Source organism: Myripristis murdjan, chromosome 12 (assembly GCF_902150065.1).
Source record: "Myripristis murdjan chromosome 12, fMyrMur1.1, whole genome shotgun sequence".
Lineage (NCBI taxonomy): Eukaryota > Metazoa > Chordata > Actinopteri > Holocentriformes > Holocentridae > Myripristis > Myripristis murdjan.
In genome coordinates this window covers 16,605,619-16,617,309 of record NC_043991.1, presented here as the reverse complement: position 1 = coordinate 16,617,309, position 11,691 = coordinate 16,605,619, and the positions used below count along the sequence as shown (strand labels likewise).

At 42.3% G+C, this 11,691-nt stretch overlaps 1 protein-coding gene across 2 annotated transcripts in view; it reads right to left on the bottom strand.

Annotated features, from left to right (window-relative positions):
- Positions 1–11,691, bottom strand: part of pi4kaa (phosphatidylinositol 4-kinase, catalytic, alpha a) — a 35,360-nt gene that overhangs the window by 6,589 nt on the left and 17,080 nt on the right. Inside the window, exons 32-50 of one of the 2 annotated variants that reach the window (XM_030064885.1) lie at positions 11,499–11,626; positions 11,218–11,376; positions 10,920–11,071; positions 10,557–10,664; positions 10,101–10,321; positions 8,152–8,307; positions 7,980–8,059; positions 7,649–7,848; positions 6,671–6,758; positions 6,354–6,521; positions 6,166–6,219; positions 5,118–5,238; positions 4,510–4,639; positions 4,289–4,359; positions 3,994–4,066; positions 3,684–3,864; positions 3,237–3,341; positions 3,031–3,156; positions 2,800–2,920 (exon numbers count right to left, since the gene is read on the bottom strand). In XM_030064885.1, the coding sequence (XP_029920745.1) occupies positions 2,800–2,920; positions 3,031–3,156; positions 3,237–3,341; positions 3,684–3,864; positions 3,994–4,066; positions 4,289–4,359; positions 4,510–4,639; positions 5,118–5,238; positions 6,166–6,219; positions 6,354–6,521; positions 6,671–6,758; positions 7,649–7,848; positions 7,980–8,059; positions 8,152–8,307; positions 10,101–10,321; positions 10,557–10,664; positions 10,920–11,071; positions 11,218–11,376; positions 11,499–11,626 (2,442 nt within the window). The remainder of the gene's footprint in view (positions 1–2,799; positions 2,921–3,030; positions 3,157–3,236; positions 3,342–3,683; positions 3,865–3,993; positions 4,067–4,288; positions 4,360–4,509; positions 4,640–5,117; positions 5,239–6,165; positions 6,220–6,353; positions 6,522–6,670; positions 6,759–7,648; positions 7,849–7,979; positions 8,060–8,151; positions 8,308–10,100; positions 10,322–10,556; positions 10,665–10,919; positions 11,072–11,217; positions 11,377–11,498; positions 11,627–11,691) is intronic. The other variant, XM_030064886.1, reaches the window with a different exon arrangement.

Sequence of the window (11,691 nt, the reverse complement as noted above, 5' to 3'; positions counted from 1 at the left end):
TATTATTGTGAAGGTAAGGAGCTTTTAATCTGAAAAGGTGGTCCATGCTTGTATTTCCAGTCAGCTAGACGACTGCAAGGTGCCGCTCACAGGAAAAGCTGAAAAGCATCTGGTTTAAATTTCAGTGTTTAACTTGTGTTTGTCTTTTCAAACTGTACTGGAAACTCTGCCAGCTGTGCTTTTTAAGGGTTTAATTCATGTGTTTTCACCAGTGTATTTATTATATTTTATTCTAGACTATTATGTATGCTGGACTCTGAGCAAAACAGCTGATTCATGACGCTGTACATGCATGTAGATGTGTGAACATAGAACAGAAATTAATGATTTGGTCCCAGATCAGCCCTATTGTCACTGACAGGTGATCCAGCTGTTTGAGTCACCATTGGACCGACATCTGATATCAATATATATCAGTATTGATATTGGATCAGCGCATCCCTTGTTTTTCCTCACAGATCTGATATGTCTGTTTGAACTGTGTTTCCGTCTGTCTGATGTTTGACTCTGGACAGCAGCCACAGTCTTCATGGCTGCAGCTTCCTTGGTAGTTCTTGCTCTGTGAAGTAAATTGTGTTTCCACATGAAATGAAATGTGCAATATAAACAAGGTTTTTCTTCCTCGCTTTAGCTAAAACATGGAGGGGCTGCAAGGACAGCCCGAGACCCCTGTGATCTCCAAGACCACTCCGCCCTGCGAGACCGCGGAGACCTTCGCAATGCGCTTTGCACAAACTAAGATTTTCTGGACTTGGGTACAGGAGCAGCAGGACTCCTGCCAGAACACTCTGATCTCCAAGAGCTTCAACAGCCCTGAGACCTCAGAGACCCTTGAGATCTCAGAGACTGCAAACAGATCTGAGACGTCCAAAATCTCCTTCACTCAAGCCAAAAACTTCTGGGCTTGTAGGCTGGACGAGCAAGGCACCTGCCAGAACAGCAAGGCTCCTGTGAAGACTCCTCACAACACTGACACCTCCAAGACCTCCAGCATCCCTGAGATCCTTGAGACCTTTGAGACTCCTGAGACCTCCGAGGCTGAAAAGTGCTTGGCTTGCAGGGAGGAGCAGCAGGACACCTGCCAGACCTCCAGCAGCCAGCAGGAGCTGAAGGAGCCCAGAGAGGAGGCCCTCCAGAACCCTGAGGAGGAGACTCTCCTTCAAAAATTGGAGGAGGCCATCCAGAAGAACCAGGAGCTCTCCAGCAAACTGGAGGCTGAGACCAGGGCGAGGGAGTTCTATGAGACACAGAACTCAGGCCTCAAGGAGAAGATCGAGAGGCAAAGGTACATCATCCTCAAACAAAAGACCATGGCCCGGCGGGACATGCACCTCCTGATCAGGGCCAAGAAGGATGAGAAGTGCCTTTTCCAGACCATCGGGAAGCTGGAGTCAGTCATCAAGGAGAAGGACTCAGAGATTGGGGAGCTGAAAACAAAGCTGAGTGCAGAGGAGGAGGAGAAAAAGAAGGTCCTCAGCCAGCTTGAAATGCTCCAGAATGAGGATGGAGAAATGAAGACTGAGCTGAGCGCAGAGGAGAAGGAGGAGGAGGAGGAGGAAGAGGAGGAGGAGGACGACGACGAGAAGGAGGAGCAGAAGGAGGCCCTCCACTGCAGCAAAGCGTCTAGCGTCGACTCTGGAGACAGAGACGAGGAAAAGCCTCGCAAAAAAAAGAAGTCGAAGTTTCGCATCTGGGTGGGAAGAGTCATCAAGTTCCTGACTCCTCGAAGGAGGAGGAGGGAGTAAAACCCCACCCCACCACACACACACACACACACACACACACACACACACACACACACAACCATTACATGTCAGTCCATTCTCCTTTGCAATCACCCCCCCCACCCCAAACACAGCATCCACAACCCCCCACCCCCCACACACACTACTCCCACCCCCCCACTCCCACACACACTATCCACAACCCCACCCCACCCCTAAAAAATAATAATAATAATAATAATAATAATAATAAAAAAAAAAAAAAACATAAAAAAAATATTCAGTATCAGTTTTTAATTTCTCTGGTTTGGTTTGAAGCAGTGAAGTGGATTCGAGAGTCGCCTGTGGCCTCCTGGGTTTAAAGGGTTAAACTGACTATCTGATCTGATATGCGCTAATAAGGAATATAAGGAATAAATGCCAGAACAGATATTTAAACAGTGAACTAAAACGTTACATTATATATAGTAACCATTTAATTCACTGTTTAAATAACTGTTCCGGCATTTATTCCAATTAATAATCAACTTGTGAATTTTGATAGTGATATCTGAAAGTAAACTTTTGAACCCCTTTCCCCTGTGTGTTAAAAAGGGTGTTTTTTGGTATTATATGGTCATATATAGGTGATTTTCAAAACTTTCCACCAATGGGATTTCTTGGGACTTTTTTCCCCTCACTCAGGACAAACTGAGGATACAAAATCAATTGAGTTTGCTTCTCTTGCAGTTTGTCCTAGGTTTTTTCATAAAATGACTGGACTATTTAGGTAAACTAATGTGGACAGCTTTATTACATAGATGGGATACTGGTGTGAATAAAGGCTGCGGTTTCTGAGAGTTCATTTTCATATCGTAGGGGAATAGCAGTGTTCGGACTTGATAAGCTCGGAGGAATATGATTCCAGTTATCAACTGGAACCACTTCTCGATTTCCATCCCTACACATGTGTGGCTCCCAAAATGACTTACTGTGGCCATGCTGGATCCCATCCAAAAATGATTCCTGACCACAGCTGAACATGTCAGTTATCTCGTGTTGGTAAAATGTTGACTACACATCAATGTGTACATACCTATGTGGATAAGATGTCCCTTGCTGTCCAGCATGATGTTGCCATTGTGTCGGTCTTTGATCTGCAGCAAGAACAGCAGGAGGCTGTAGGCCGCCATACTGCGGATGAAGTTGTATCGTGCCTGTGGAAAAGTGGTGCTTTAGCGAATGTGGAGAAGTGGGAAGCCTAAAAATCAAGTTATTTCATGTATTTGTGTCATGTAGCTCAAAACTCAAGGCTGAATCTTCACACCTTCTGGAAGGCCAAGGTGGACTCATCTCCATATTGGTTACGGAAATAATCATACATCCCGAAGTCTGTCTGTCTGCCAAGTTGGTCACGAGACTTACAGTCTGGGATGCACTCGATCACGCCACACTGAGGAAGAAAAGATCAGTCCATAAACATGTGGATGGTGGAGATGTAGGCTTGTGAAAACTAGGGAAGAGAAGTTTTACCCCTGGGGCAGTGGCCACCACTCTGTAAGGGAAGACGAACAGATCCAGGCCCACCAGCTGAAATATATTCTTAAAGAGACCAATGATCTGCAGAGCGAGCATGTCCTGTAGAGGATAAACAGAGAGACAAAAAGAAACGACTGCATAAGGACAGCAGGAAGTAACTTTAAGATTTAGCTGTGAGTTCCATAGCACAGTAGAGTTTCTATGAGGCGTATTTATTCCCTGCATTTAGGTATTTTAACTGGAACTATTCTGTCATGTTGATGTTAGTGTGCAGATTAAAACAAAAAAAAAATGTTTGGCCTTTTCCAGGGTATTTTGTTCTTCTTCAGTTACAGATATTGTAATATATCATAGCAGATTATCTTACAATATACTGCGTATTGCAGAATTGCCTGTATCATGATACTACTGTTATTGTGGGTAAGATATTTTGTGCTGTACCTGTCTACAGTCATCTCCCACTTTGAAGATGGCAGCCTGCCAGCAAACCTTGCGTGTTCCATCTGTATTCTCCTCTCCGTCTTCCAGGGAGTCTGAGGGGCAACGTAGACCCTCTTTTTCTAGTTCACTCACTCCGCAGCGCTTCACTTTGAACTTGGCCAGATAGGGCGCCTTGGCAGCGCTGGGAGGACAAAGATCATATGGATGGATTGCTTTTGGTACCAAGGAGGAATTTTACCCATTTAAAATCATTAGTGACATGTAAGAGTCAAGCACCCTGAATGTAACAAAAAATTGAATCTGTCAATACCTCTGCATGGGTGTTCCAGACTTGTAGTCAATATCAAGGACTATAGCTTCAGGGTTACTAGGTAGGTAGCAGCCTATGACAACACCAAGAACAGGCAGAAAACAGTAGGTTGTGCTCAGAAAAGCAAAAGTAACAAGCTTGGTTTTATAGCAAGATGAACAACAATGGAAATTAGTAAGCAATCAGGCTTTCACTGTTTGGCTTGTTGCTATAAAAATATCACCTAGCATTTGCCTTTTTTTTTTTTTTTTTTTTTTTTAAATCAGGCTTCCAAACACAAACAAAAGTGTGTTACCTGGCTGGACTCTGATGTCTGATAAAGCCTTAAGACAGGCTCTCTTTCTCTCATCTCCCTTTGGAACTGGCCTGAAAAACAAAAGGAAACCCAAGTGTAAGTTACACGACAGACACTTCCATATTTCTGGCATTACCAAAATGTAAATGATTTGCAGAGCACTAGAAAACAAAATCTTTCACTGAATAGGAGGATGTGTACGATCCAGTTAATGAACTTACTTGATAATGGCAGACACGTTGGTGATCTTATTGAAGAAGTCAAACTCTCTCTGGTAGAAGTCCTTGGCTGGACCAGACAGAGAACCTGTGATCTCCTCCACCATCTGCTCCAACAGCTCTCCTATGTCAGCTGAACAGAGAGGACATCAAGAAGTAATACATGTAATAAAATGAACTTATATGGGTGACAATATAATTACTGGAATTTATTTGGATGATATTATAGTTAAACAATTAAGGCAAGACATTTAGTTGGCACTTTCAGTAGCACTATTCAGTAGTAGAATGAAAAAAACAGCCCACAATTATACGGACAATTGCACAATGACAATAAATTTTAATTAAAAAAGGCAAGACATTTCTATGTGTAGATATTCACTAAAAATGTAAAACTGATTCAACAGAAAGGTATGATACTGTACATCATGTTCATTGTCCATGAGCCGGAGCAAAATGAAGTGGAATTCTGGGTTAGGAGCACCAATCTTAAATCAGTTCCTCTTTATTCAATTAAATTAATGCCACTGCAGTGCTCTCACTCACACTGAGTGTGTGTGTGTGTGTGTGTGTGTCTGTGTTAGCTGAAGGAGAGAGAAAGAGTGACTCACGATCTTTGTGGTGTCCCTCTTCATCCAGGTAAATGTTGGTCTTCATGTTCCAGATGAACTGATGGGCCAGCAGCTGAGACTTCTGGGCCGCCCACAGGATGTACTCTCTCACATATCCCATCTGAGCAGGTCACAGCACCACAGGTCAATACAACAACTGTTTCATTCACTTGGTAGTCAAAGTCGGTAAAAGCAGAATGAAGAGAGTTTTTTTTTTTTGAACTACAACCAGAAACTAATCCATGTTAGTCTATCCCTCCCAAAAAACAAATTGTCCTAGTTCCTATCATCTAAATCTGCTAATGCTAAACTTACACTGACATGACTGATAGCTTGTTGGACTCAGGAGTGAGTATCCTATTGACTTATATCATTTAAATCCCACCTTCTTTCCTGATTAGTTTTAATTTGATTATTTCTATCAATCCCCAGGTTGCACTGGGGTATTTGATTAGTAATGTCCCTTGATAAAAAAAAAAAGAAGTTATAGGGTGCATATCATATTAATTAGTGATGGTATTGGAGCTCCTTGCCATTTCATGACTTGTCATTTTCCTTTAGTTTATATGATGGCTCATTGGTCACCTCAGCTTTTCCCGATTTCTGTTTCTGAAACCATGTTGAGATGTGTGATAACTAGCTCACCAGACTCAAACAAGTGCCCTGTTTATTATATATCACTGAAGCACCACCTGTTTGTCATCATGTGTATCTATTTATCCTATTGATCCCCAAGTTGATCACAATTACAATGAATCCAGTGGGCAGGACATCACTCTAACAATTCATGTGAAGGGAGCAGGACACAATCTTAAGGAACCAATAAACTGTAATAGAGTTTTATATTGAGTCTTGAATGAGCTGCTGGATATCTGAATTTCCCTTCGGGGATGAATAAAGTTTTATCTATATTTGGTTTCCTAGAGTCAAATCATTTGTAGCCTATTATAAATTACATGGTTGTTTTCTTTCACTTTTGTGGTGTGTGTAATGACATTACAGTGAAGACAGAGTGATGACTGGCCAGGAGAAAGAACTGAACATTCACCTTATCATAACGAAGAGCCTGCACAATCTGAGGAATGTAAAACAGGATGGCATCCTATGGAAAAAAAGACAGAATATACTGAAGATGTATATTTGTTGTAATAGTGGTGTTATAGTGCAAAAGCAAGAACATAAAATTGCTCCTAAGCTGATGGCAGCATACTAAAATCTACCATGAGTGTGACTTACAGGAGGAAAGGAGCGCAGCACCTTAACCCCATACTGAGCAGTGAGAGGATGAGGGGGGTACATGCTGCTGAAGTAGGACAGACCGGTGGGAGGGTCTGCTGGAGCCCAACACAAGATATGGCTCAACTCAGGAGAATCAGCATCAATTGTGTGCCATGTCACCAGGAACTAGGGAGTGAGGAGAAAGATACATGTAATTATGCGCACACACACACACACACAGACACACACCCACACACAGACATACACACAGACATACACACAAAGAGGTCAGATTTCCAAAACTCATTTAGCCTTTCTAAGGTCATCTGTCTAACCTTGACGGCCTCAGGTACATCACTGACTGCTCCGGGATCCAATCTCACCAGCCTGGTCACTTCTGCAACTATGGCTTCATTCTTAAACCTGCCAACAAAGGGACATAAAAACACAATACTATCGCATTTTGTTATTTGCTCAGACTGTATTCCACTCTGTGAAATGTGTCTAGAAGCAGCAGCCGTTAGCGTCCTGCCACTCAGGTGGACTAAATAACTGCATTCCCCACACAAAGAGGGTTTAACATCTGGTTACTTTCTGACAATAAAATGATCATATGATTACCAAATACACATGGGCAACAGTTTTGCCCAAATATCTGTTTATGTTTTTCCTGTTATCGATATCCTAAAATGTGTGGTAACTTTTACACTATAAAAGTTTTCTGCATCACTGCATCACTGCATGAATGCATGTAGGAGGACAAAAATAACTTTCTTTCAAGATCAAGTATTGTTACAGCTAACTTCTTTGTTTCCTCCTCAAATGCAAGCCACCATTGTAACTGCAGACCAGTACAGAGAGATTAGACCACATAAGAAGACTATTCTAACATTGTTTTTTTTGTTTTTGTTTTTTTTTGGGGGGAGAGGGGGGGGGGGGGTTGTTTTGTTTGTTTTTTTTTCACATTTTCTTCTGTTTCAAGCTGGATACTCTGTAGTTCTTTCTGTTATCAAAAAACAATTTTTGTCACTAAGAACTAATACATCCCGCGGTCACAGACCTCCATGAATCATGTAAGGTGGCCCATGTGAATATCCCAACTCAACAAAAAAAGGTCATATGGTTGAAATATTATTTTCTACTATCTATGGGTGAAATTCAAAAGCAGCCCTTTTCACTCAATTGAAAACTTATTTTTAATTGCACAGGTATTCATTATTTAATGAACTTTCATTATCAGTTTTGTTTTGTGTTAGATAGAACAACAGATTGAGAGCAAATGAGAGGTTCATAGAGAGAGAAAGAGAGAGGACCTGGATGGTAGCTGCATAGCCAGGTAAGGTGCTATACTCCAGGCAAGGTTAACATTGTCCTTCCACTGTTTCTCAGTCAGACTGATGTATTTGGACCTCCAGTTGGCTATACTGGTCTCCACTGACTGCTCTGTGGAGATGGCCAACTCCTGAGTTGAAAGAGGGTTGTACCACGTTGTTAGCCGCTCAATCTCACTGGCCTGGAGAGACCGGAGCAGACACACACAGAAAGGGGAAGAGAGTGACAAATGAATCACAAATGACTTACACAAAGCTTGATTAGTGCCAAACAAGAAATTGTGTGACAATGCACCTCAGTCTTAGCTCTTACCAGCAAGGCCAGCAACAAAGTCCTGCGCTTCATGTAGTATTTGTGGAGCTGAGTTCCTCTGTTACTCTTCTTGGACATGCCTAGGAGCACGAAAGGGGTGATCAAACCTCTGTGTTGGTTTGAGAGCTTTTCTCTAAATTGTTATCACTCATAAACCGAATATAAGTGGTACCTGATTTCTTAGATGCGGTGGACATGCCGCTGGACAGTGGGTAGGTGTTGATCCAACCCTGGCCACTCTGCTGAGAGCGAGCGCTGGAGTCCATGTTGGATCTGAGGTCAGCAGCGTTCATCACTGACAGACTGTTCAGCGATGGGTCCTGGTTATCTATGTACATACAAATCCACAGTCAGTAGGGACAATTTCTGTCTCCATCTCTCTCTGGACCCACTGTAACTCAATGGTTAGAAGTCCAAGCACCAAAAATGCTGCAACCCTACTTGAGTTGCTGTAATTCTTCCTGTCTGCATCTCAGAAACTGTAAGCCCTACACTATCAATATGGCAGGTAGGCTCCTGTGGTCACTGGCTACTCAAGGAAGGAACCTGAAATGTTTTGGCTAAATGGTGACATTACGGCACATATATTACATTTTGGTCTGTAACTGTCACACCACAAGTCCAAGTGATACCACACTTCATAAGTATGTCCTGATGTCCTACACTGACAACTGGAATGGCATATTGATTTTCTGCCAATCTGCATTTCATGAAAATCAGTTTTTTCCAACACGACAATCAGCAGACAGCTTCAGGGGACTCAAATATCCAAACCTACTATAAACCTGCCCAACAACATGAAATGAAAACCAAAATGCCAACAAAATTGTGTCTTATTACGTAACCGGGCCAAAAGATCAGTGATCTTATGGGTTTTTTCCATTCTTGCCGTGAAAAAAGGAGCCCAAGTGCACAAAAGTGTGGTAAAAACAACAACATAAGCATAGTTCTTAGATACTTTTCAGTATCTAAGAACTTTCATCAGTGCTCTTACAGACTTTGGGAGCATATAAGTAGATCTAACCATGTAGCTAACCCAGCAGACTTTGAATGCAGCATTCTATTGATATGCATTTCGGTTTAATGAGGTATTTGTGATCTCAAATAAATCTCATCTGAAGCAGCTGTTTTACGCAAAGGAACAGTGCACCCAATAATAAAATCATAATATCATCATCATATCAAATCATAATATCAACCCAGTATGCTGAAATCCTACAACTGGGCATAATAGTAAGGAAAACTAACTAACTTTAGCTAGACTTGGATTAGCAACATTTCTCATACTCAAACTAAGAAATTAGAGTTTTTTATACAGTACCTATAACTTCATTCTGAGTCCCATGTAATTAATAAGACATGTAAGACATTTAAACAGTGGAAAACACAAACAATATGATGTCGTTTGAGGAACATTTGATGGAGAGACAGGTTTTGACGAGCGAGATGAGCTGTATGAGTTAGTCTACTATTGTGATGACGGTAAGAATGCAAGCCCAATGGGATTACATGTCAGTAGAAGTAGCCCTGAACCGCTGATACTGGGTCAGACATTATTGCATCTTGTTGATGTGCAAATGGAGGTAGATTACTCTGATCCAGGATCTGAGGCTAGAGTACTTGTCTACCTGCAATGGTTTCGTGTGAATGAGAATGAGACCATGTCTTTTCTTGGGGTCGTCGGGAACGAAGAGGACTGGATTATCTGGGTTGGTGGAGAAAAAACATTTCTCAATTTGTACTTTCTTTTCGTTTGATGGCAAATTGACAAATCGAGGGCAGGGGCAGACGGGTGAGCTGACACGATGAATTAAATAGTCATCCATGCATCTTAACGCATCTGACAAATTTGCGCTTTTCCTCACTGCTGCGAAATATTCAGGATTGAAACAGAGTGACTGTAAGAAGAGATAAGGTAAGAGGGAGAGAAAAGAAGGCAGAGGAAAGCCAGACATACTATTTGAGGAAAGAAATTAAAGAAAGATAGAAAGATTTGTCCACATCACCGATAGATCCATGGATCTACGAGCAGCATAGTGAGGACTAACAGCGGCAAATTTGTCTTGCGTAAAAGCATGCCCCTGCTGCAGTGAAGTTCCCGCTCCACCACTTTAGGCTTACTTAAGATAGATATTGGAGAAGTGCTGGACACGATAAGCGATCCGAATATCCCGGCAGAGAGGGTGCTCGGGGCCGGGGTAGTACCAAGCTCACCGGGTGGGACCAGCTGGCATGCTGCCAGGTACTTCTTGTCAGACAGGATGCTGGCGTAGAAACGGATAATGATGCTGATGTCCTCACGCAGTCGCTTGTCGCCCTGGGTGGGAAACTTTGGAGACACACTGGAGAGGAAAACAGAGACAGAGAACATGAAGAGCTAATGCCAAATGTCTTTAACTGTACTATATGAAGCTATTGATTCCATGTCTGGTCTCATGTTTTATTGTGGTCCTAGGTGTTTTTATTGCTTATTTTGTGAACAATATTTCCCTCATAGGACAGTAAAGATTTGAACTGAAAGAGCAAACAGAAAATGCATACACTGTGATGCATAATTTTGAGCAAGTGTGTGTGTACCTGAAGTAGTCAAAGGCTGTGGAATAGATCTTCTCTCTGAGCACATTTCTTATGGTGGCATTGGTGACGACATCAGAGTGCAGCAGAGCCAGACCCAGAGTCAGTAGCCTGCAGGACGCATGAATATGTTCACAATAAACACATCTGTAAGAACATCTAGCTCTTATACTTAGTGTTATGCAAAATTAATAGTAAGTTGTTTATGTTCCAACTGCAATTTCAAATGAATTTTTCATCAATATTTAGATTATTGTGAAGGCAACCTGCACAGGCAGGGACCCGCAGATTATGAGAATTATAGAGCATACTATGCAGTTCCTTGAGCTATTTGTGTGTACAGTATGTGTGTACTTGTTTATTTACCTGAAACGGGGTCCAATGGCAGCTACGTGGCGGTTGAGGCTGCTACTAGCCCCACCGACGTTGAGAGAGAGGGAGCGCTGTAGTAGACTGCAGAAGATCTCCACTTGGTCTGCGCTAGAATACTTAGCTATCTCAAACCTCTGTACTAGAAACTAGAGTAAAGGGGAAAAAATGTGGCACAAATATAAAGCCAGAAATAAAAGATTAAGATTAATACAGAGGAGTAGAAACATGTAAATAGTTTTGACTTCTGGGAGAAATGGATGTCCCATAAGGTATGAAACACACACACACTGACCTCTATCCATATATAGTGAGGGGTAACATCTGGAGGGCAGGGTACAGGCTGACTTTCCTCTGATGCAGCTAGAGGATCAGCCTCCACCTGAGCATCTGAGAACAAGCCCATCTTCAGCTCCACAGTCATCTGCCATGCTCCTGCCATCTCACGCATAAACTGAATGAATGGAGAGGAGCTTGTTAGCAGGAGTATAGCGTATAGAGGAAGTACAGCATACTGTAGAAATGCAGTTAGAGACACAGTCACACATAGAAATACAATAAAACATGTATATGTACCGGTACTTCCAATCCAATTCGAGCTGCCAGCAGCCACTCCCAACAGGCAATGGCCGTTTCCATGCCATGCTCTGTAAACATCTTGAGAGGAGACCAGCACAGGTGATGCAGGAGTTGAGGATCACAGTCTAGGGACCAGCCAAAAAAGGAGAACACACAAAAATAATGGCAGCAGTTAATTTCAGTGCATATT